General features: G+C 42.9%; 1 protein-coding gene across 1 annotated transcript in view; it reads left to right on the plus strand.

Moving 5' to 3' along the window:
- Positions 1-13,138, plus strand: part of hif1an (hypoxia inducible factor 1 subunit alpha inhibitor) — a 43,731-nt gene extending 30,593 nt beyond the window's left edge. The window contains 5 exon segments of the mRNA XM_084321592.1: positions 1,076-1,221; positions 4,317-4,423; positions 6,620-6,683; positions 9,647-9,757; positions 12,397-13,138. Of these exon segments, the coding sequence (XP_084177718.1) occupies positions 1,076-1,221; positions 4,317-4,423; positions 6,620-6,683; positions 9,647-9,757; positions 12,397-12,453 (485 nt within the window). The 3' untranslated portion in view covers positions 12,454-13,138.
- Positions 13,139-15,122: the final 1,984 nt, after the last annotated feature.

Raw genomic sequence — 15,122 nt, forward strand, 5'->3', positions numbered from 1 at the left:
TCATTTCCTGTTCCCCTCGTGTCATTTCCTGTTCCCCCTCGTGTCATTTCCTGTTCCCCCTCGTGTCATTTCCTGTTCCTCTCGTGTCATTTCCTGTTCCTCTCGTGTCATTCCCGGCAATTTTTTTTCCGTAGCCGCATTTTGCGGAGACGCTCTCTGATTGGCCACTTCATGTGACATGTGCGCCCAATCGTGTGACGCCTGTTTCTACACCGGTTAAGCTTAGGCGACTCTTTCGAAGTTGGTTAAGGTTAGAGTTTGTCTTAGAGCAGGGCGATAGAACACCAGTCCTGATTCCAAACTCTAACCTTAACCAACTTCGAAAGAGTCGCCTAAGCTTAACCAGTGATAAACTAGGCGTTAGGTAGTTTGCAGGCTGTTAGACCCGGAAATGGGCAAAGACACAGCTCGTCACGCGATTGGGCGCACATGTCAGTGGCCAATCAGAGAGCGTCAGTCAGTGGCCAATCAGAGAGCGTCTCCGCAAAATGCGGCTACGGAAAAAAATCATTCCCTGTTCCTCTCGTGTCATTTCCTGTTCCCCTCGTGTCATTTCCTGTTCCCTCTCGTGTCATTTCCCATTCCCCTCGTGTTATTTCCTGTTCCCCTCGTGTCACTTCCTGTTCCTCTCGTGTCATTTCCTGTTCCCCTCGTGTGTCATTTCCTGTTCCCCTCGTGTCATTTCCTGTTCCCCCTCGTGTCATTTCCTGTTCCCCCTCGTGTCATTTCCTGTTCCCCCTCGTGTCATTTCCTGTTCCCCCTCGTGTCATTTCCTGTTCCCCTCGTGTCATTTCCTGTTCCCCTTGTGTGTCATTTCCTGTTCCCCCTCGTGTCATTTCTTGTTCCTCCTCGTGTAATTTCCTGTTCCCTCTCGTGTAATTTTCCTGTTCCCTCTCGTGTAATTTCCTGTTTCCCTCGTGTCATTTCCTGTTCCTCATGTGTCATTCCCCTTGTGTGTCATTTCCTGTTCCCCCTCGTGTAATTTCCTGTTCCCTCTCGTGTAATTTTCCTGTTCCCTCTCGTGTAATTTCCTGTTTCCCTCGTGTCATTTCCTGTTCCTCTCGTGTCACTGTAGGCAACGTGACGCCCGCACATTACGACGAGCAGCAGAACTTCTTTGCACAGATCAAAGGTCACAAGAGGTGCATCCTGTTCGCCCCGGACCAGTTCCAGTGCCTCTATCCCTACCCGGTCCACCACCCCTGTGACCGACAGAGCCAGGTAAGACCAGGTCCAGTGCCTCTATCCCTACCCGGTCCACCACCCGTGTGACCGACAGAGCCAGGTAAGACCAGGTCCAGTGCCTCTATCTCTACCCGGTCCACCACCCCTGTGACCGACAGAGCCAGGTAAGACCAGGTCCAGTGCCTCTATCTCTACCCGGTCCACCACCCCTGTGACCGACAGAGCCAGGTAAGACCAGGTCCAGTGCCTCTATCCCTACCCGGTCCACCACCCCTGTGACCGACAGAGCCAGGTAAGACCAGTTCCAGTGCCTCTATCCCTACCCGGTCCACCACCCCTGTGACCGGCAGAGCCAGGTAAGACCAGGTCCAGTGCCTCTATCTCTACCCGGTCCACCACCCGTGTGACCGACAGAGCCAGGTAAGACCAGGTCCAGTGCCTCTATCCCTACCCGGTCCACCACCCCTGTGACCGACAGAGCCAGGTAAGACCAGGTCCAGTGCCTCTATCTCTACCCGGTCCACCACCCCTGTGACCGACAGAGCCAGGTAAGACCAGGTCCAGTGCCTCTATCCCTACCCGGTCCACCACCCCTGTGACCGACAGAGCCAGGTAAGACCAGGTCCAGTGCCTCTATCCCTACCCGGTCCACCACCCCTGTGACCGACAGAGCCAGGTAAGACCCGGTCCACCACCCCTGTGACCGACAGAGCCAGGTAAGACCAGGTCCAGTGCCTCTATCCCCATAGATATATATAGAACACTAGATAGCTTGCCCGCGCTGCCGGCCAATGGAGAGCGACGTCACTGAACCGCCGCCATCTTGCTCCAGTTAGCCTTGAGTTAGAGTGAGTGAGCTGCACAGACAAAAATACTCATAACTCGCTGAAATATTGACGGATTTACAAACGGTTTGGTTTATTACAAGCATTATTAACGTGGCTATGATTCAAGCGGTTTGTAAAAAAAAACATCTTTAAAAAAAAGATTTTTTATAAGTATGCAGTATCATAACTACATCTTTGATGTTTATAGCAAACCAACCCTTTTGTAAATCCGTCAATATTTCAGCGAGTTATGAGTATTTTTGTCTGTGCAGCTCACTCACTCTCACTCAAGGCTGACTGGAGCAAGATGGCGGCGGTTCAGTGACGCTGGTGACTCCGCCTTAAGCTATCTAGTGTTCTATAGATATCTATGTCTATCCCTACCCGGTCCACCACCCCTGTGACCGGCAGAGCCAGGTAAGCCGTGGGCATCATGATATAATAATAATAATAATCCAGTTAGTTTTCAAGTTGCCGGGGTTTATTTGTGTAATGGGATAAGTGCTGTAATTCAATTTAGTAGCCTGTGTTTTAGGACTTCATTGGGAGAGGCACTTCAGGGAGGGGGAGAGGGAGGGAGAGCAAGAGGGAGGGAGGGAGAGAGAGCAAGATGGAGAGAGCAAGAGAGAGAGAAGAGAGAGGGAGGGAGTGAGAGAGCAAGAGAGAGAGCAAGAGAGTAAGAGGGAGGGAGGGAGTAGGAGAGAGAAGAGAGCAAGAGGGAGGGAGTGAGAGTGAGAGAGAAGAGAGGGAGTTAGAGCAAGAGAGAGAGAAGAGAGCAAGAGGGAGGGAGTGAGAGAGCAAGAGAGAGAGGGAGTGAGAGAGCAAAAGAGAGAGGGAGGGAGGAAGGAAGAGAGAGAGAGAGAGAGAGAGGAGATAGCGAGATAATCTGGGATAACATGGTGATTTGATTTCTGATGTGGGGTAATATGGTAATGTCTGAAAAAGACCACGGATCTCAATGTCGCTCTCTTTTAGAAGTGGAGGATAACCATCTCTTTTAGAAGTGGAGGATAACCAGTCCCCAGACTGATGTTGTTTTACTGCAACACTACTATCACCGACTATTCTATTATATGTACCACTGTATTGCACATCGTTGCGGGCAAGACCACCCGCATTTCATTGTATACCTGTATGCCGTGACAATTAAAACTCTTGACTTGACTTGACTTGACCGACATCTAAGAAGGGAGATCCCCCCTTGAACGGCCCTTCTAAGGTTTCTCTCCTCCACACTGCCTGTGGTGCATTTTTCCCTATTGCTAGGTTTTAGTGAGTTTTTCCTTACCTTCGCGTGGGGTATGTCTGGGAGTGTTGCGTTCATTTAATTAATTTATTTAAAATGTGTTGGACTTTATGCTTTTTTTGTTTTGTTCTTGATTTATTGTGATGTTTCTTCTTGACTTGTTTAAAGAAGACGCGTCCGGCCCATGGGGACATTAACGTGTGTCGTCGGGCCTTACAAATAAATTTCATTTGATTTGATGGAACACATAGTGGACACAGAGTCTTGTAGCTTGGTAGCACAAGGCATGTAGATGACGTCACCATTTTGTTTTAAGACGGTTAAATGTCATCAGCGGGAGACAGTCCTCTCTTTCTCTCCCTGCTCTGATTGGTCAACGATATTGGTCCATGTTCACAACAGGGCACCTGATCTCACAGCAGACATCTCAGACGTGTTGGACTCATCCTAGAGCTTGGACTTACAACAGTTGGGAGGAAATGTTGGTTATATATTGTGGCAGATATCACCCCCCCGTCTCATGGATATGTGAAGGACGGGAGATACTACTGCCATGGGAGGAGTGGAAGCAATTAGGTAGCTGATAGAGCACACCTGTGCATCATTAGATCACCCACATCCCACACACGCACACACACCCCAGACACACACACTACAAATACACTAGGACAGATAGAGTTGAGTTGAGAGGAGGTAGGAGTTGTTGTATTGAGAGAGAGATTGTTTGTGTACGGAGTTGTGCGAGGTGAGAGGTAGTTGAGAGGAGAGGTGAAGGTGTTCATTGTGTACCGGACCCTGGACTGGCTGAGAGAAACCCCCCCTTGTGTACTGACTCTGGACCGGACGACTACTCTGAGTATTGAACAATCCCTTTTTCTGTACGAGAGCCTTGAGTCAATAGATATTCTTATTGATTGATATTGCACTACTTGTGTGAACATTTGAATTTGTTTGTTTTTGAACCGTGACGTGAAGTCTGAACGCCACCAGGCTTGTTGTCACAATATTATATATTTTAAATAAATAAAATGACGTACACAATGTTTTCACACTTTCAGGTGGATTTTGACAACCCCGACTATGAGAGGTTTCCAGATTTCAAGAATGTGGTCGGCTACGAGGCGGTGGTGGGGCCAGGCGACGTGCTCTATATCCCCATGTACTGGTGAGCGCTGCTTCAAGGTGTTCTGTCCGCTCTAGGGTTCAGATAGTGTTGGTACCACCCCCCAGGGGGCGCTAGAGAGTGTTGGCACCACCCCCCAGGGGGCGCTAGAGAGTGTTGGCACCACCCCCCAGGGGGCCTTCAGAGAGTGTTGGTGTGGTACCCTGATGGTTAGAGAGCGAAGCCAGAGGACTTTGTTATTGGTATATGTTGTGAAGGATCAGATTAAACCGAATATGTATATTTATTTATATATATATATTTAATTGTATTTGTATATCGTTTGATATCCCCTGTATATTCCTTGTACAATATGCATTGAATATCCCTTTAGTCTACTAAACAGCCCATAATAGTTTCATTCTACCATTGGACGAGAACCTGGCGCCAGGTTGCCATACCCCTAGGTCCAAGTTCAATCGTGCCGCCTAACATGTCGTGGCAAGCCCCGGTTCCGCGCAGGAATATGTCGGGCGAAATACGAATGGTACTATTTGTTCATAGCGCATATATATATGGCGCAAGTAAAGTAGAACTTCCTTTTAGTCCAGTTCTTTACCCTCCAACAGAGTGACAGACGCGAAGCCTCCCCACGACGCACGTGTGGTGTAGTAAGGCCTACTTGGCCCAGAATAGGCATTGAGATATCGTGTAGATTAATAGTTGAATAGTCATAGTTTGGCACTATACCGTCGAGTTGGACGTATTCTATTAAGCTAATAATAGTCTATTTATGTATGGTGCATCGTTCGGTTAGAGTTCTAAAGTTATCAGTACCCCCATCGTTCCTGACGTTATCTGGACGCTTAACCAGGCTGAGCAGACCCCTAGTGGTGCTTGCATCCGAGGAGCTCCGGGCCAAGAGCGACTGGACCTGTATATTGGATTACTCTACCCGGACGACGGCGAGCCTTCCACGGCTTGGATTATGCTTTGGGTGCTTTGATTATTCCATGGATAAAGGCCAACACTGCGGAGTGTTGGAACTACCCCCCGGAGAGGACTCCAGGTGAGACGGCGCTCTACACCAGTGAGGTCGCCTCACGTCTCTCCGTTGTGGACCGGCAGATACCGTCCACAGAGGGTCCAGCTGTATTCGTCTGCGGACCGAGGTTCTGTGGGCACCGTGTCCAAGACTTTGGATTCTCCCAAGACACCGTCGGCCAGATGGGATACCGCCAGCGGCTTCTCTAACCCCCCCCCCCTCCTACTGTCTTACAACCAGCGGGACCCCCCCCCCCCCTTAGTGTATCCAGCTATAATCATTTAAGTACCATCGCTATCGTTTCCCAAATATTCCAGGTTGTATACTTACTCCCTGCGTAACCAGAGATTGGACATTCAATGTTGATTTACCTACGAATACTCATTTGCCATAAAAGTGCATGTTTCATATTTCAAATCATAAATGTAATTAAGTGAACGTTGTATATACCTTTTGCTATATTAAACCTTCGATTTGGTACATTTGTGTGGATTCGTTTCATCAGGTGGGAAAGTGTTCATCATACTTATATCATGTACTGGATGGCCAGAAGTTAAAGTACAAGAGGTAGTGGTATTAAATATCATATCTAACAATACAGTCAGGGAATTGTACCCCTCAGTTACAGTATATATCATCAGAAGAAGAAGAAGTCTTTATTTGTTAATGTCGATAAATTTTAACACGGTTTCAGAAATGGCTTCCTAGATGGACATTCTCAGGGGGTAGAGCGGTCATCTGGCAATCGGAAGGTTCCCGGTTCGATTCCCGCTCCTCCTGGGCAGCTTGTCGAAGTGTCCTTGAGCAAGTGGACCTTGACGCTTAACCCCTAACTGCTCCCGATGAGCAGGTCGGCACCTTGCATGGTTGCCTCCGCCGTCAGTGTGCGAGTGAATGGGTAAAATGTGAGGAGCAAAATTGTAAAGGGATATATAAACGCATCATTGGGGCACCAGGGTGGCACACCAGGGTGGGGCACCAGGGTGGCACACCACGTAGCTGTGCTGCGGTGCAACGCGGACGTCCCGGGTCCGACTCCCGGACCCGGAGACCTTTGCCGCATGTCTTCTCCCAATCTTCCTCTCTGTCGGGCCTGTCCGAAATAAAGCAGTAAAATGCCAAAAACAAATCGTTAAAAAAAAAGAAATGCATCATTTACCATTTACCATTTTGTCAGTTTGATTGATCTCTGGATTTCTCTCCCCCTCCTCAAGGTGGCACCACATCGAGTCGCTGATGAACGGCGGAGTGACCGTCACTGTAAACTTCTGGTACAAGGTGTGTTGGAATCCCATTCACTAGTACCTCGTTCCAACGATAATAAACAGTAATTAATCATATTCCTTAAAACGACAGTGTGGGGGGGGGGGGGGGGGGGGGGGGGGGGGAATGTTATGGGGGGTTCTCAAACTTTTTTATACCACAACCCCATTTTATTTAGGACTTTTTTTTGGCGACCCCACACTTGACGTAACGTGTAATTTCAACGTGAAATTAAGGAATATCAAAATAAAAGCACACGTTGTTGAACTTGGATCATGCATATTTATTAGAAGATGTAATTACAGCGTGAATAATATTGAACATATATTTATGTTCTGGCGACATATTTTGGCTAAATATGCCTCGTTTTATAAATGTGTATTGGGGTCACCAAAATCAATAGGGTTCTATATTGGAGTTGATCACGTTCACATCGAGGTTCTGCCGCGGTGGTCGGGTGAACCCGTAATATTCCTTAACTATAGTTTGGGGATAATATGAGATCAGATATTCCTTTATTGATCCCCTTGGGGGGATATTTGGCCATCATAGCAGCATGGGGGAGGGGGCAGCATAGACAGTCCAAAAAGTTAATTTTTGTAAATTGTAAATGCCATTAGATAATGATTTCTGACCAGCCAGTAGACATAATCTAGGGACATACTGTACCTTGCAATTTGTCATAAAGTATTTATATGCAGGTGTATACATTGGTATATAGAAGGATTATTTGCAGGTATATTCAGACAGATATGGATGTATACTGTATATATGCACTAATTATAAATATATAAATGTGTGTATATACTATATTAGCACTACATGCTATCATAGAGTTATATGGGTTATATGCAGGTGTATAAGTAGGCAGAAGGATTATATTCAGACGGATATGGATATATATATATATATATATATATATTACTGTATATTGTCGGACTGTATGTTTCAGTATATTACTATATTGTCGGACTGTATATTTTAGAATGTATATTTCTGACTCTGATCTCGCGATCCGTGGTGCTGAATTTCCCTCTGGATTAATAAAGTACTTCTATTCTATTATATATATATGGTAAATATAAATGTATATATATACGGTATATACAGCACTATTGTACATGCTGTCATACATGTGAGCATGTATGACAATAAATAATTGTCAACAATGTTATGGGGGGTTCTCAAACTTTTTTATACCACAACCCCATTTTATTTAGGACTTTTTTTTGGCGACCCCACACTTGACGTAACGTGTAATTTCAACGTGAAATTAAGGAATATCAAAATAAAAGCACACGTTGTTGAACTTGGATCATGCATATTTATTAGAAGATGTAATTACAGCGTGAATAATATTGAACATATATTTATGTTCTGGCGACATATTTTGGCTAAATATGCCTCGTTTTATAAATGTGTATTGGGGTCACCAAAATCAATAGGGTTCTATATTGGAGTTGATCACGTTCACATCGAGGTTCTGCCGCGGTGGTCGGGTGAACCCGTAATATTCCTTAACTATAGTTTGGGGATAATATGAGATCAGATATTCCTTTATTGATCCCCTTGGGGGGATATTTGGCCATCATAGCAGCATGGGGGAGGGGGCAGCATAGACAGTCCAAAAAGTTAATTTTTGTAAATTGTAAATGCCATTAGATAATGATTTCTGACCAGCCAGTAGACATAATCTAGGGACATACTGTACCTTGCAATTTGTCATAAAGTATTTATATGCAGGTGTATACATTGGTATATAGAAGGATTATTTGCAGGTATATTCAGACAGATATGGATGTATACTGTATATATGCACTAATTATAAATATATAAATGTGTGTATATACTATATTAGCACTACATGCTATCATAGAGTTATATGGGTTATATGCAGGTGTATAAGTAGGCAGAAGGATTATATTCAGACGGATATGGATATATATATATATATATATATATATATTACTGTATATTGTCGGACTGTATGTTTCAGTATATTACTATATTGTCGGACTGTATATTTTAGAATGTATATTTCTGACTCTGATCTCGCGATCCGTGGTGCTGAATTTCCCTCTGGATTAATAAAGTACTTCTATTCTATTATATATATATGGTAAATATAAATGTATATATATACGGTATATACAGCACTATTGTACATGCTGTCATACATGTGAGCAGTGAGCACCCCTCTGAAAACTCTTTTAAAAAACAACTAAAAACACATTTGTTTAGACAGGCCTTTGGTCATACATAGGCACTCTTTCTTGTCCTCACTGTTCCTATAGTTTTGTTTTTAATTAGTGACTGATAGGGCTGTACCGAATGCTTCGATCAGAATGTTGCCATTCGAATTCTAAATCAACATTAGAATTTTTAATTTTTAATAATATATATATATATTTTTTCAATCTGTTTAAACCAATGGGGGTTTTCTTCACAGTTGCAGTTAAAGATTAGGCTACACTAATATTATAATATTATACTATAAGACGTCACCATCACTTTCATACCAACCGTGCCCTTATTGGATTATTTATGTTGACGAAACTGATGAGTTATATTCATTAAAGAAAGTTGATTTAATAAAAGAAAAAGACTAATTTAATCAGATTAATCACTTTATTCAAATGGAGGATTTAGTTAAAAAAAAAAAAAACGTTTGTAAGTAACTTTTTTTTATAGACATTCAAAGCTTCGTTCGAATACTTCGATCGAAGCTTCGAATGTTAAAAAATGACATTCGGTACAGCCCTAGTGACTGATGATTTTATCTAAATTCTTTGATTCTACTTTTTATCTGGTTTCACAGTTTTTTTAACTGCTGTCTGTTGTTGTTGCCATTTATTTCTGATTTTGTTTTTATATACTAAGCTGTAGTGTAAAGCACCCTGTGCATTGGTGCTGTGAAGGGTGCTATATAAATAAAAGTCATTAATTCATTCATTGTAACACTGTCCCGGTGTGTCCAGGGAGCCCCGACGCCCAAGAGGATAGAGTACCCCCTGAGAGCCCATCAGAAGGTGGCCATCATGAGGAACATAGAGAAGATGCTGGGGGAGGCGCTGGGAGACCCACATGAAGTAAGAGACACTTTATATCTTTATTTAATAAAGATACGTTATCTTTTATTTAATAACACCCGCATGAAGTAAGAGACACTTTATATCTTTATTTAATAAAGATACTTTATCTCTTATTTAATAACACCCGCATGAACTAAGAGATACTTTGTTTTAAATCTTTATTTCGAACATGTAAATAAATACAAACAATATAAAATCAAAACAAATCATTGATCTCAAGAAATTAAATGAGAAAAAAATAAATAAATAAAAAGCAAAACATAACTCAATCTGCATGTTCGAAAAGGAGTAGGAAGAAGTAAACACTTATTTAATCCTACCCCTTTTCCACTACTCAAATGAGTGTACTAATGTAAAACCTTACAAAACAAATATATATATACCGGTATATGTGCAAAACAAATACAACTCTTGACTTGAACAAAAAACAAAAATGATATATGTAAAACATGAAAATAAAATAAAAATGTAAACACCCGTGAATATCAAGTCCCTTCCTCGTCCCTGTACCTCGTGAACATCATTCCCTTATAAATCAGTTTGAATTGTCTCATATTTGGACATTGCTTTAGCACCACATTCAGACTTTATATCTTTTATTTAATAAAACCCGCATGAAGTATAAGATAATTTATATCTTATTTAATAAAACCCTCATGAAGATATACTTTATATCTTTAATTTAATAAAATCCTCATGAAGTAATAGATACTTTATATATTTTTATTTAATAAAACCCTCATGAAGTAAGATACTTTATATCCTTTGTTCACTAACAAATGCTATGAGGGCCATTTCATGTATGCACGAGGAAGGATAATAATGATAATCTAGCGCTGATTTCAGGAAGATTCCATAATCAGGCGAAAAATGACAACGTGTTTAGTGTATTCCACTAAAACGCTATTATCGCGTCTTTTCCTGGGATTACTAAGAATCACCAAAACTATACTCGTATTCAAAACGGTATAAAATGGAAATGTACGGATGAAAATCTGTTTTGTGCATGTTGACTGGAAGCAACTCACTGACAATCGACGGGTGTATTAGACCCATAGCTATAATATAAGATATATTTTAAGCACTCGCAAATCTCGCAGTCTCCCCATTGATTAAAGCGGTGGCGTTCTAGTGCCCCCTGGCTCATTAAGCGATGACGCTGGATTAGTTAAGAGACAGTGTTTATTATTCAACAAAAATCAACAATTGATTCTATTTGCTATTTGAATATTTCAAAATGTTTTACTAGTATCCTCAGGTCACATGGGTAGTTGCCTTTTTGACATCACCTACTGAATACCCAGAGTAGGAGATGAGCCATGAAGTTTATTTATGTCTATAAATGCTGTGTAGTGTGGATGCCTACTGTACATGAGTAGAGCACTATGGTAGTGCTTGTGCCAGCACAGGAGATACGATATATAGACTATATACATATTTAAATCAATATCTTCCTTTTGAATAAGAAATCAGGATTGTTAAAGCTAATTAGCCTAATCCATGTAAAAAAGAGTAGCCTATAGTAAATGTATACACACACGAGAGAGGGGGAATGGCTTATAGCAGACTTAATGATTTTACAATATTTTTGCTAATGAAGTGAAATATTTATCATCTACTATCCAGTTCGTTTTTATAGTGTCACGCTACTTCAAATCATTGGATTAAAACGTCCTGTTGCTAGTGTTATTGTTAACCTTGACTTTTAACTGCCTTGTTTTCTTATTTTTATATTTTTTCTATGATCTGTAAGGTGACCTTGGGTGTCCTGAAAGGCGTCACCAAATAAAATGTATTATTATTATGATTGGACGTGCAGACAGAGAGGGAGAGAGACGGGCTCACCCCCCCCCCCCCCCTTTCCTCACTATTGGAACTCTTTCTTTGACGTCAGAGTATAAATTGGGCGTTAAGCTAACCTAGCTTCCAGTCACAAGACCGAAAACTGTGCTGACTGCTAAAGTGGAACACACGACATCGCACCTTTAATTGTTTCTAGAACATGGTGGGATTCCAAAGCTGCTCCGCATCTAGGTCACCTGGTGGGAGCAGGACTCCCAGCGGCATGCCGGCCCCCATAGCAACCCAATTACGGGGAATATTTATGGCTTACCTGATTTTAGTACAAAGGGACATGTGAAAAAGCAACATCAAAAAGGACACCCTAATCAAAGAAGTCCTCTGCAACGCTGTACAGTACATGCATCTGATTAGCACTATTGCTCAGTAGTACTGATTTTATACCCAGTTTAATCACCTGGTACGTTGTATATTACTACATATACTATATTACTGTTACTTTTGCAGGGTATCTGTGGGATATAAAAAATGTAAATTCTCTATTCTCAAATTTCATTTGCACAGGTATTACATTTGTGTAAACTTTTTGCTAGTTTGGTCGTGAAGTTTTAATAAAATTTTACTCTTAAGTGGTATTAAAAAAGTCTTCAATTTAACTTTCAGATACCCCGTTTTTGCCCTCCGGTTGGATGTCGAACTTCTTTTCGTTGTACTTGTGCTGTATAATGACGATAGATTTGAATCTAATCTAGTTCTATCTTATTGTTTGTTATGATTGGTCAGTGTCACCCGGTGTGTTTATCATTTAAAAACGTCTTCTTGTTCTTCTTCTGTAGGTGGGACCTCTGCTCAACATGATGATGAAGGGGCGATACAACCAAGGCTTCAGCTAGAGCCACGTTCTGGACCTCCCCCCCCCCCCCCCCCTCACCAGACTGCTGCTGAACGTGTGTGTGTGTGTGTGTGTGTGTGTGTGTGAGAGCGCTGTGCACTCAAGACTTCGGAGCTACCGCTGCATGGCAATAAGAGGGGGGGGGGCCACCTTAAGAGACGTCGAAACTACTCTGCTTTTTCTGCCCCCCCCCCCCAGCGCCGGATTCACCGCAAAAACAAACCCGACGACTCGAAGAAGAAACGGTCGACTAGGGGGACTCGTGGGGAACCTCCCCCCCACCACCAAGCTCGGCTTCAAGAAACACTTTCCGTGGAATAGGTTTTTACTTCAGCTCATCTCCCAGTAGAGTCGAGACGCATCGATGGTTTTACCATTCAAACAGCTCCGAGCGCTTACGGACAGTCGAGTAAGTAAGCTCCTCCCCTATGGCCGCCGATCCGGGGTCGGTCGCGTGATGCTTACGGACGGAGTGAGTGTCTCCGCCGGCCGCTGATCCGGGAGTCGGTTGGTTGTATTATTATTTGGCCACCCCCCGTTATGTTATATGTAGACATGTTGCTGCAACTCTTTACCTCAACACCTTCACCACTAACACATGTCATGGGTTTGGTACATCATGTAAGCTCTATAATGAAAGTGTGGTATATCATAACAAGACCCGTTGCTTGACCACTGAATGTGGAGCGCCCGCACCCCCCCCCCCCCCCCCCCCCTTTCCATGCCTCTCTCGGACTATTATACTGTATTCGCCTCCTGAGCTGAAAATATTTCAACCGCTCCTTCCCTCAGTTGTGGAGATTCCGAATGAATGGTCAGCCCTTGTTGTGTGTAAATGTAAAGTCGTCAGCCCTTTTTTCCTTTTTGATTTTGTGAGTATTAATGACTTGTTAAAAGTTAAATTCTTAATTTTATAAAACGGCCTATTAACGACGTGGCTTTTGGGGGGGGGGGGGGGGGTGATGGGTTTAAAAAGAAGAAAAAAGTGTTGAAGGATACTGAAGGAATTTGATTGGTTGTAGTTATCGATGTTCGTTGAATGATTGTTTGACGTTTTGTTTATTTTTTGTTTCATTTTATATTGCAACAGGCTTTTTCCGGGTGCGTTTTTCAATTACGCAGTGCTAATTAATTTTTTACAAACGGTACCGGTGAGCATCAAGGGTTTCACTGAAAATAACGGGTGGGAAACGCCGCGACCAGTTTGAAATGGCGCAAAGTAAATTCCCAGCAACGTTTTGCTTTTACATGATACCGCCGTCGGCTAGCGAATGCATTTAAAAAAGGGTTGTCTTTTCAAAGAGGTTAGGAGGAGCTGTCGGGATATCGACGGCTCTGGGGCGTGTAGCGTGACCTCTGGGGCGTGTAGCGTGACCTCTGGGGTGTGTAGCGTGACCTCAGGGTCGTGTAGCGTGACCTCTGGGTCGTGTAGCGTGACCTCTGGGTCGTGTAGCGTGACCTCGTGTCGGGACACGGCCTTGTGTATCTTTTCAATATACTGTACAGTAGGGCTGCAAAATTAATCGGAAAAAAAATCACGATCTCGATACATATGCGATCTCATTTATAAATTATGACGATACAATTTTTTTTTTTTTTTTACAAAATAAGAATCGTGAGATAATCGTGATCTCAATTCTTAGATCGTGATTCACATTTTTAGCAAGAATTGTGCCGCCCTACTGTACAGGTTTGACCTCCTCCAGTGGTCCGAGCTCAATTCACCACGTGCTCATTTAGCTCAAATACAAAAGAGTTTAAAGAAAGAAGTTAAAAGTCTAACTAAATGTGACATGTTCAGAACTGACGTCCGTTAAAACAACAAATCGAACGACGAGCCTTAAAACGGCCCTGCAGGGCCTCTTGACGATCGTTCTGAAAATCTCTAGCATGAGGCGACGGGATTCACTAGAGTTCTACGAACACCAGCCTCATCATGCCCTGGGCTTGGATCCGTCACCTAAACCAGTATTTGATGAATGAAAGCCGTTATATTGCCTGCGGTTTGGGCCTCATTCTGCATGTGGCAGCAGAACTTAAGCCCGGCTGTGAAGAGGAGTCTCGCGCTGGTTCTACCGAGCCCAGTTCAGATATCTCGAGGTGAGAAGGGACCCCTTTGAAAATGTCCACATGCCCGTTGTTGGTATTTTCCTCCCCATCAAGTTTAAGCTAGCTTAAAATAGCTTAACTGTGGAGCAGCTACTACCCCTTTCGCCAGTGAGCTAGCTAGCATGACACGGCTGGCTTCTTCAAGTTATGTAGTTTCATATGATAGAAGATACTGCTAACAACTTAGCCCACTAGAGCTCTTTAAAGATGGCTAATCTGTAACAAACTGCATACAAATGATACGTTTGTAAAATGTCCTTCATTTTAATCGGTCGACCTCTATAAAATCACAAGATTTGCAACTCTACTTGCAACTCCAATGACTCGTGACTCTCTAGGACTTGAGCCTTATGACTGAGACTTGATACTCTCCCCAAGCCCAAGATGTAAAATAAATAAATATTTAAAAAAAAAAGATAAAAAGTGCAAAGCGAATTAACTTAATTTCCCCGATTACAGTTCCACTTTGGACCAATCAGTCAATCGCGTTGCACGAGCAGAGAAGGGAGTTGTGTGCAGAATCATCTACATTTTATATACCAATAGCTGTTACTCTGTTGG

The sequence above is a fragment of the Notolepis coatsorum genome, assembly GCF_963971535.1.
Source record: "Notolepis coatsorum genome assembly, chromosome: 9".
NCBI lineage: Eukaryota > Metazoa > Chordata > Actinopteri > Aulopiformes > Paralepididae > Notolepis > Notolepis coatsorum.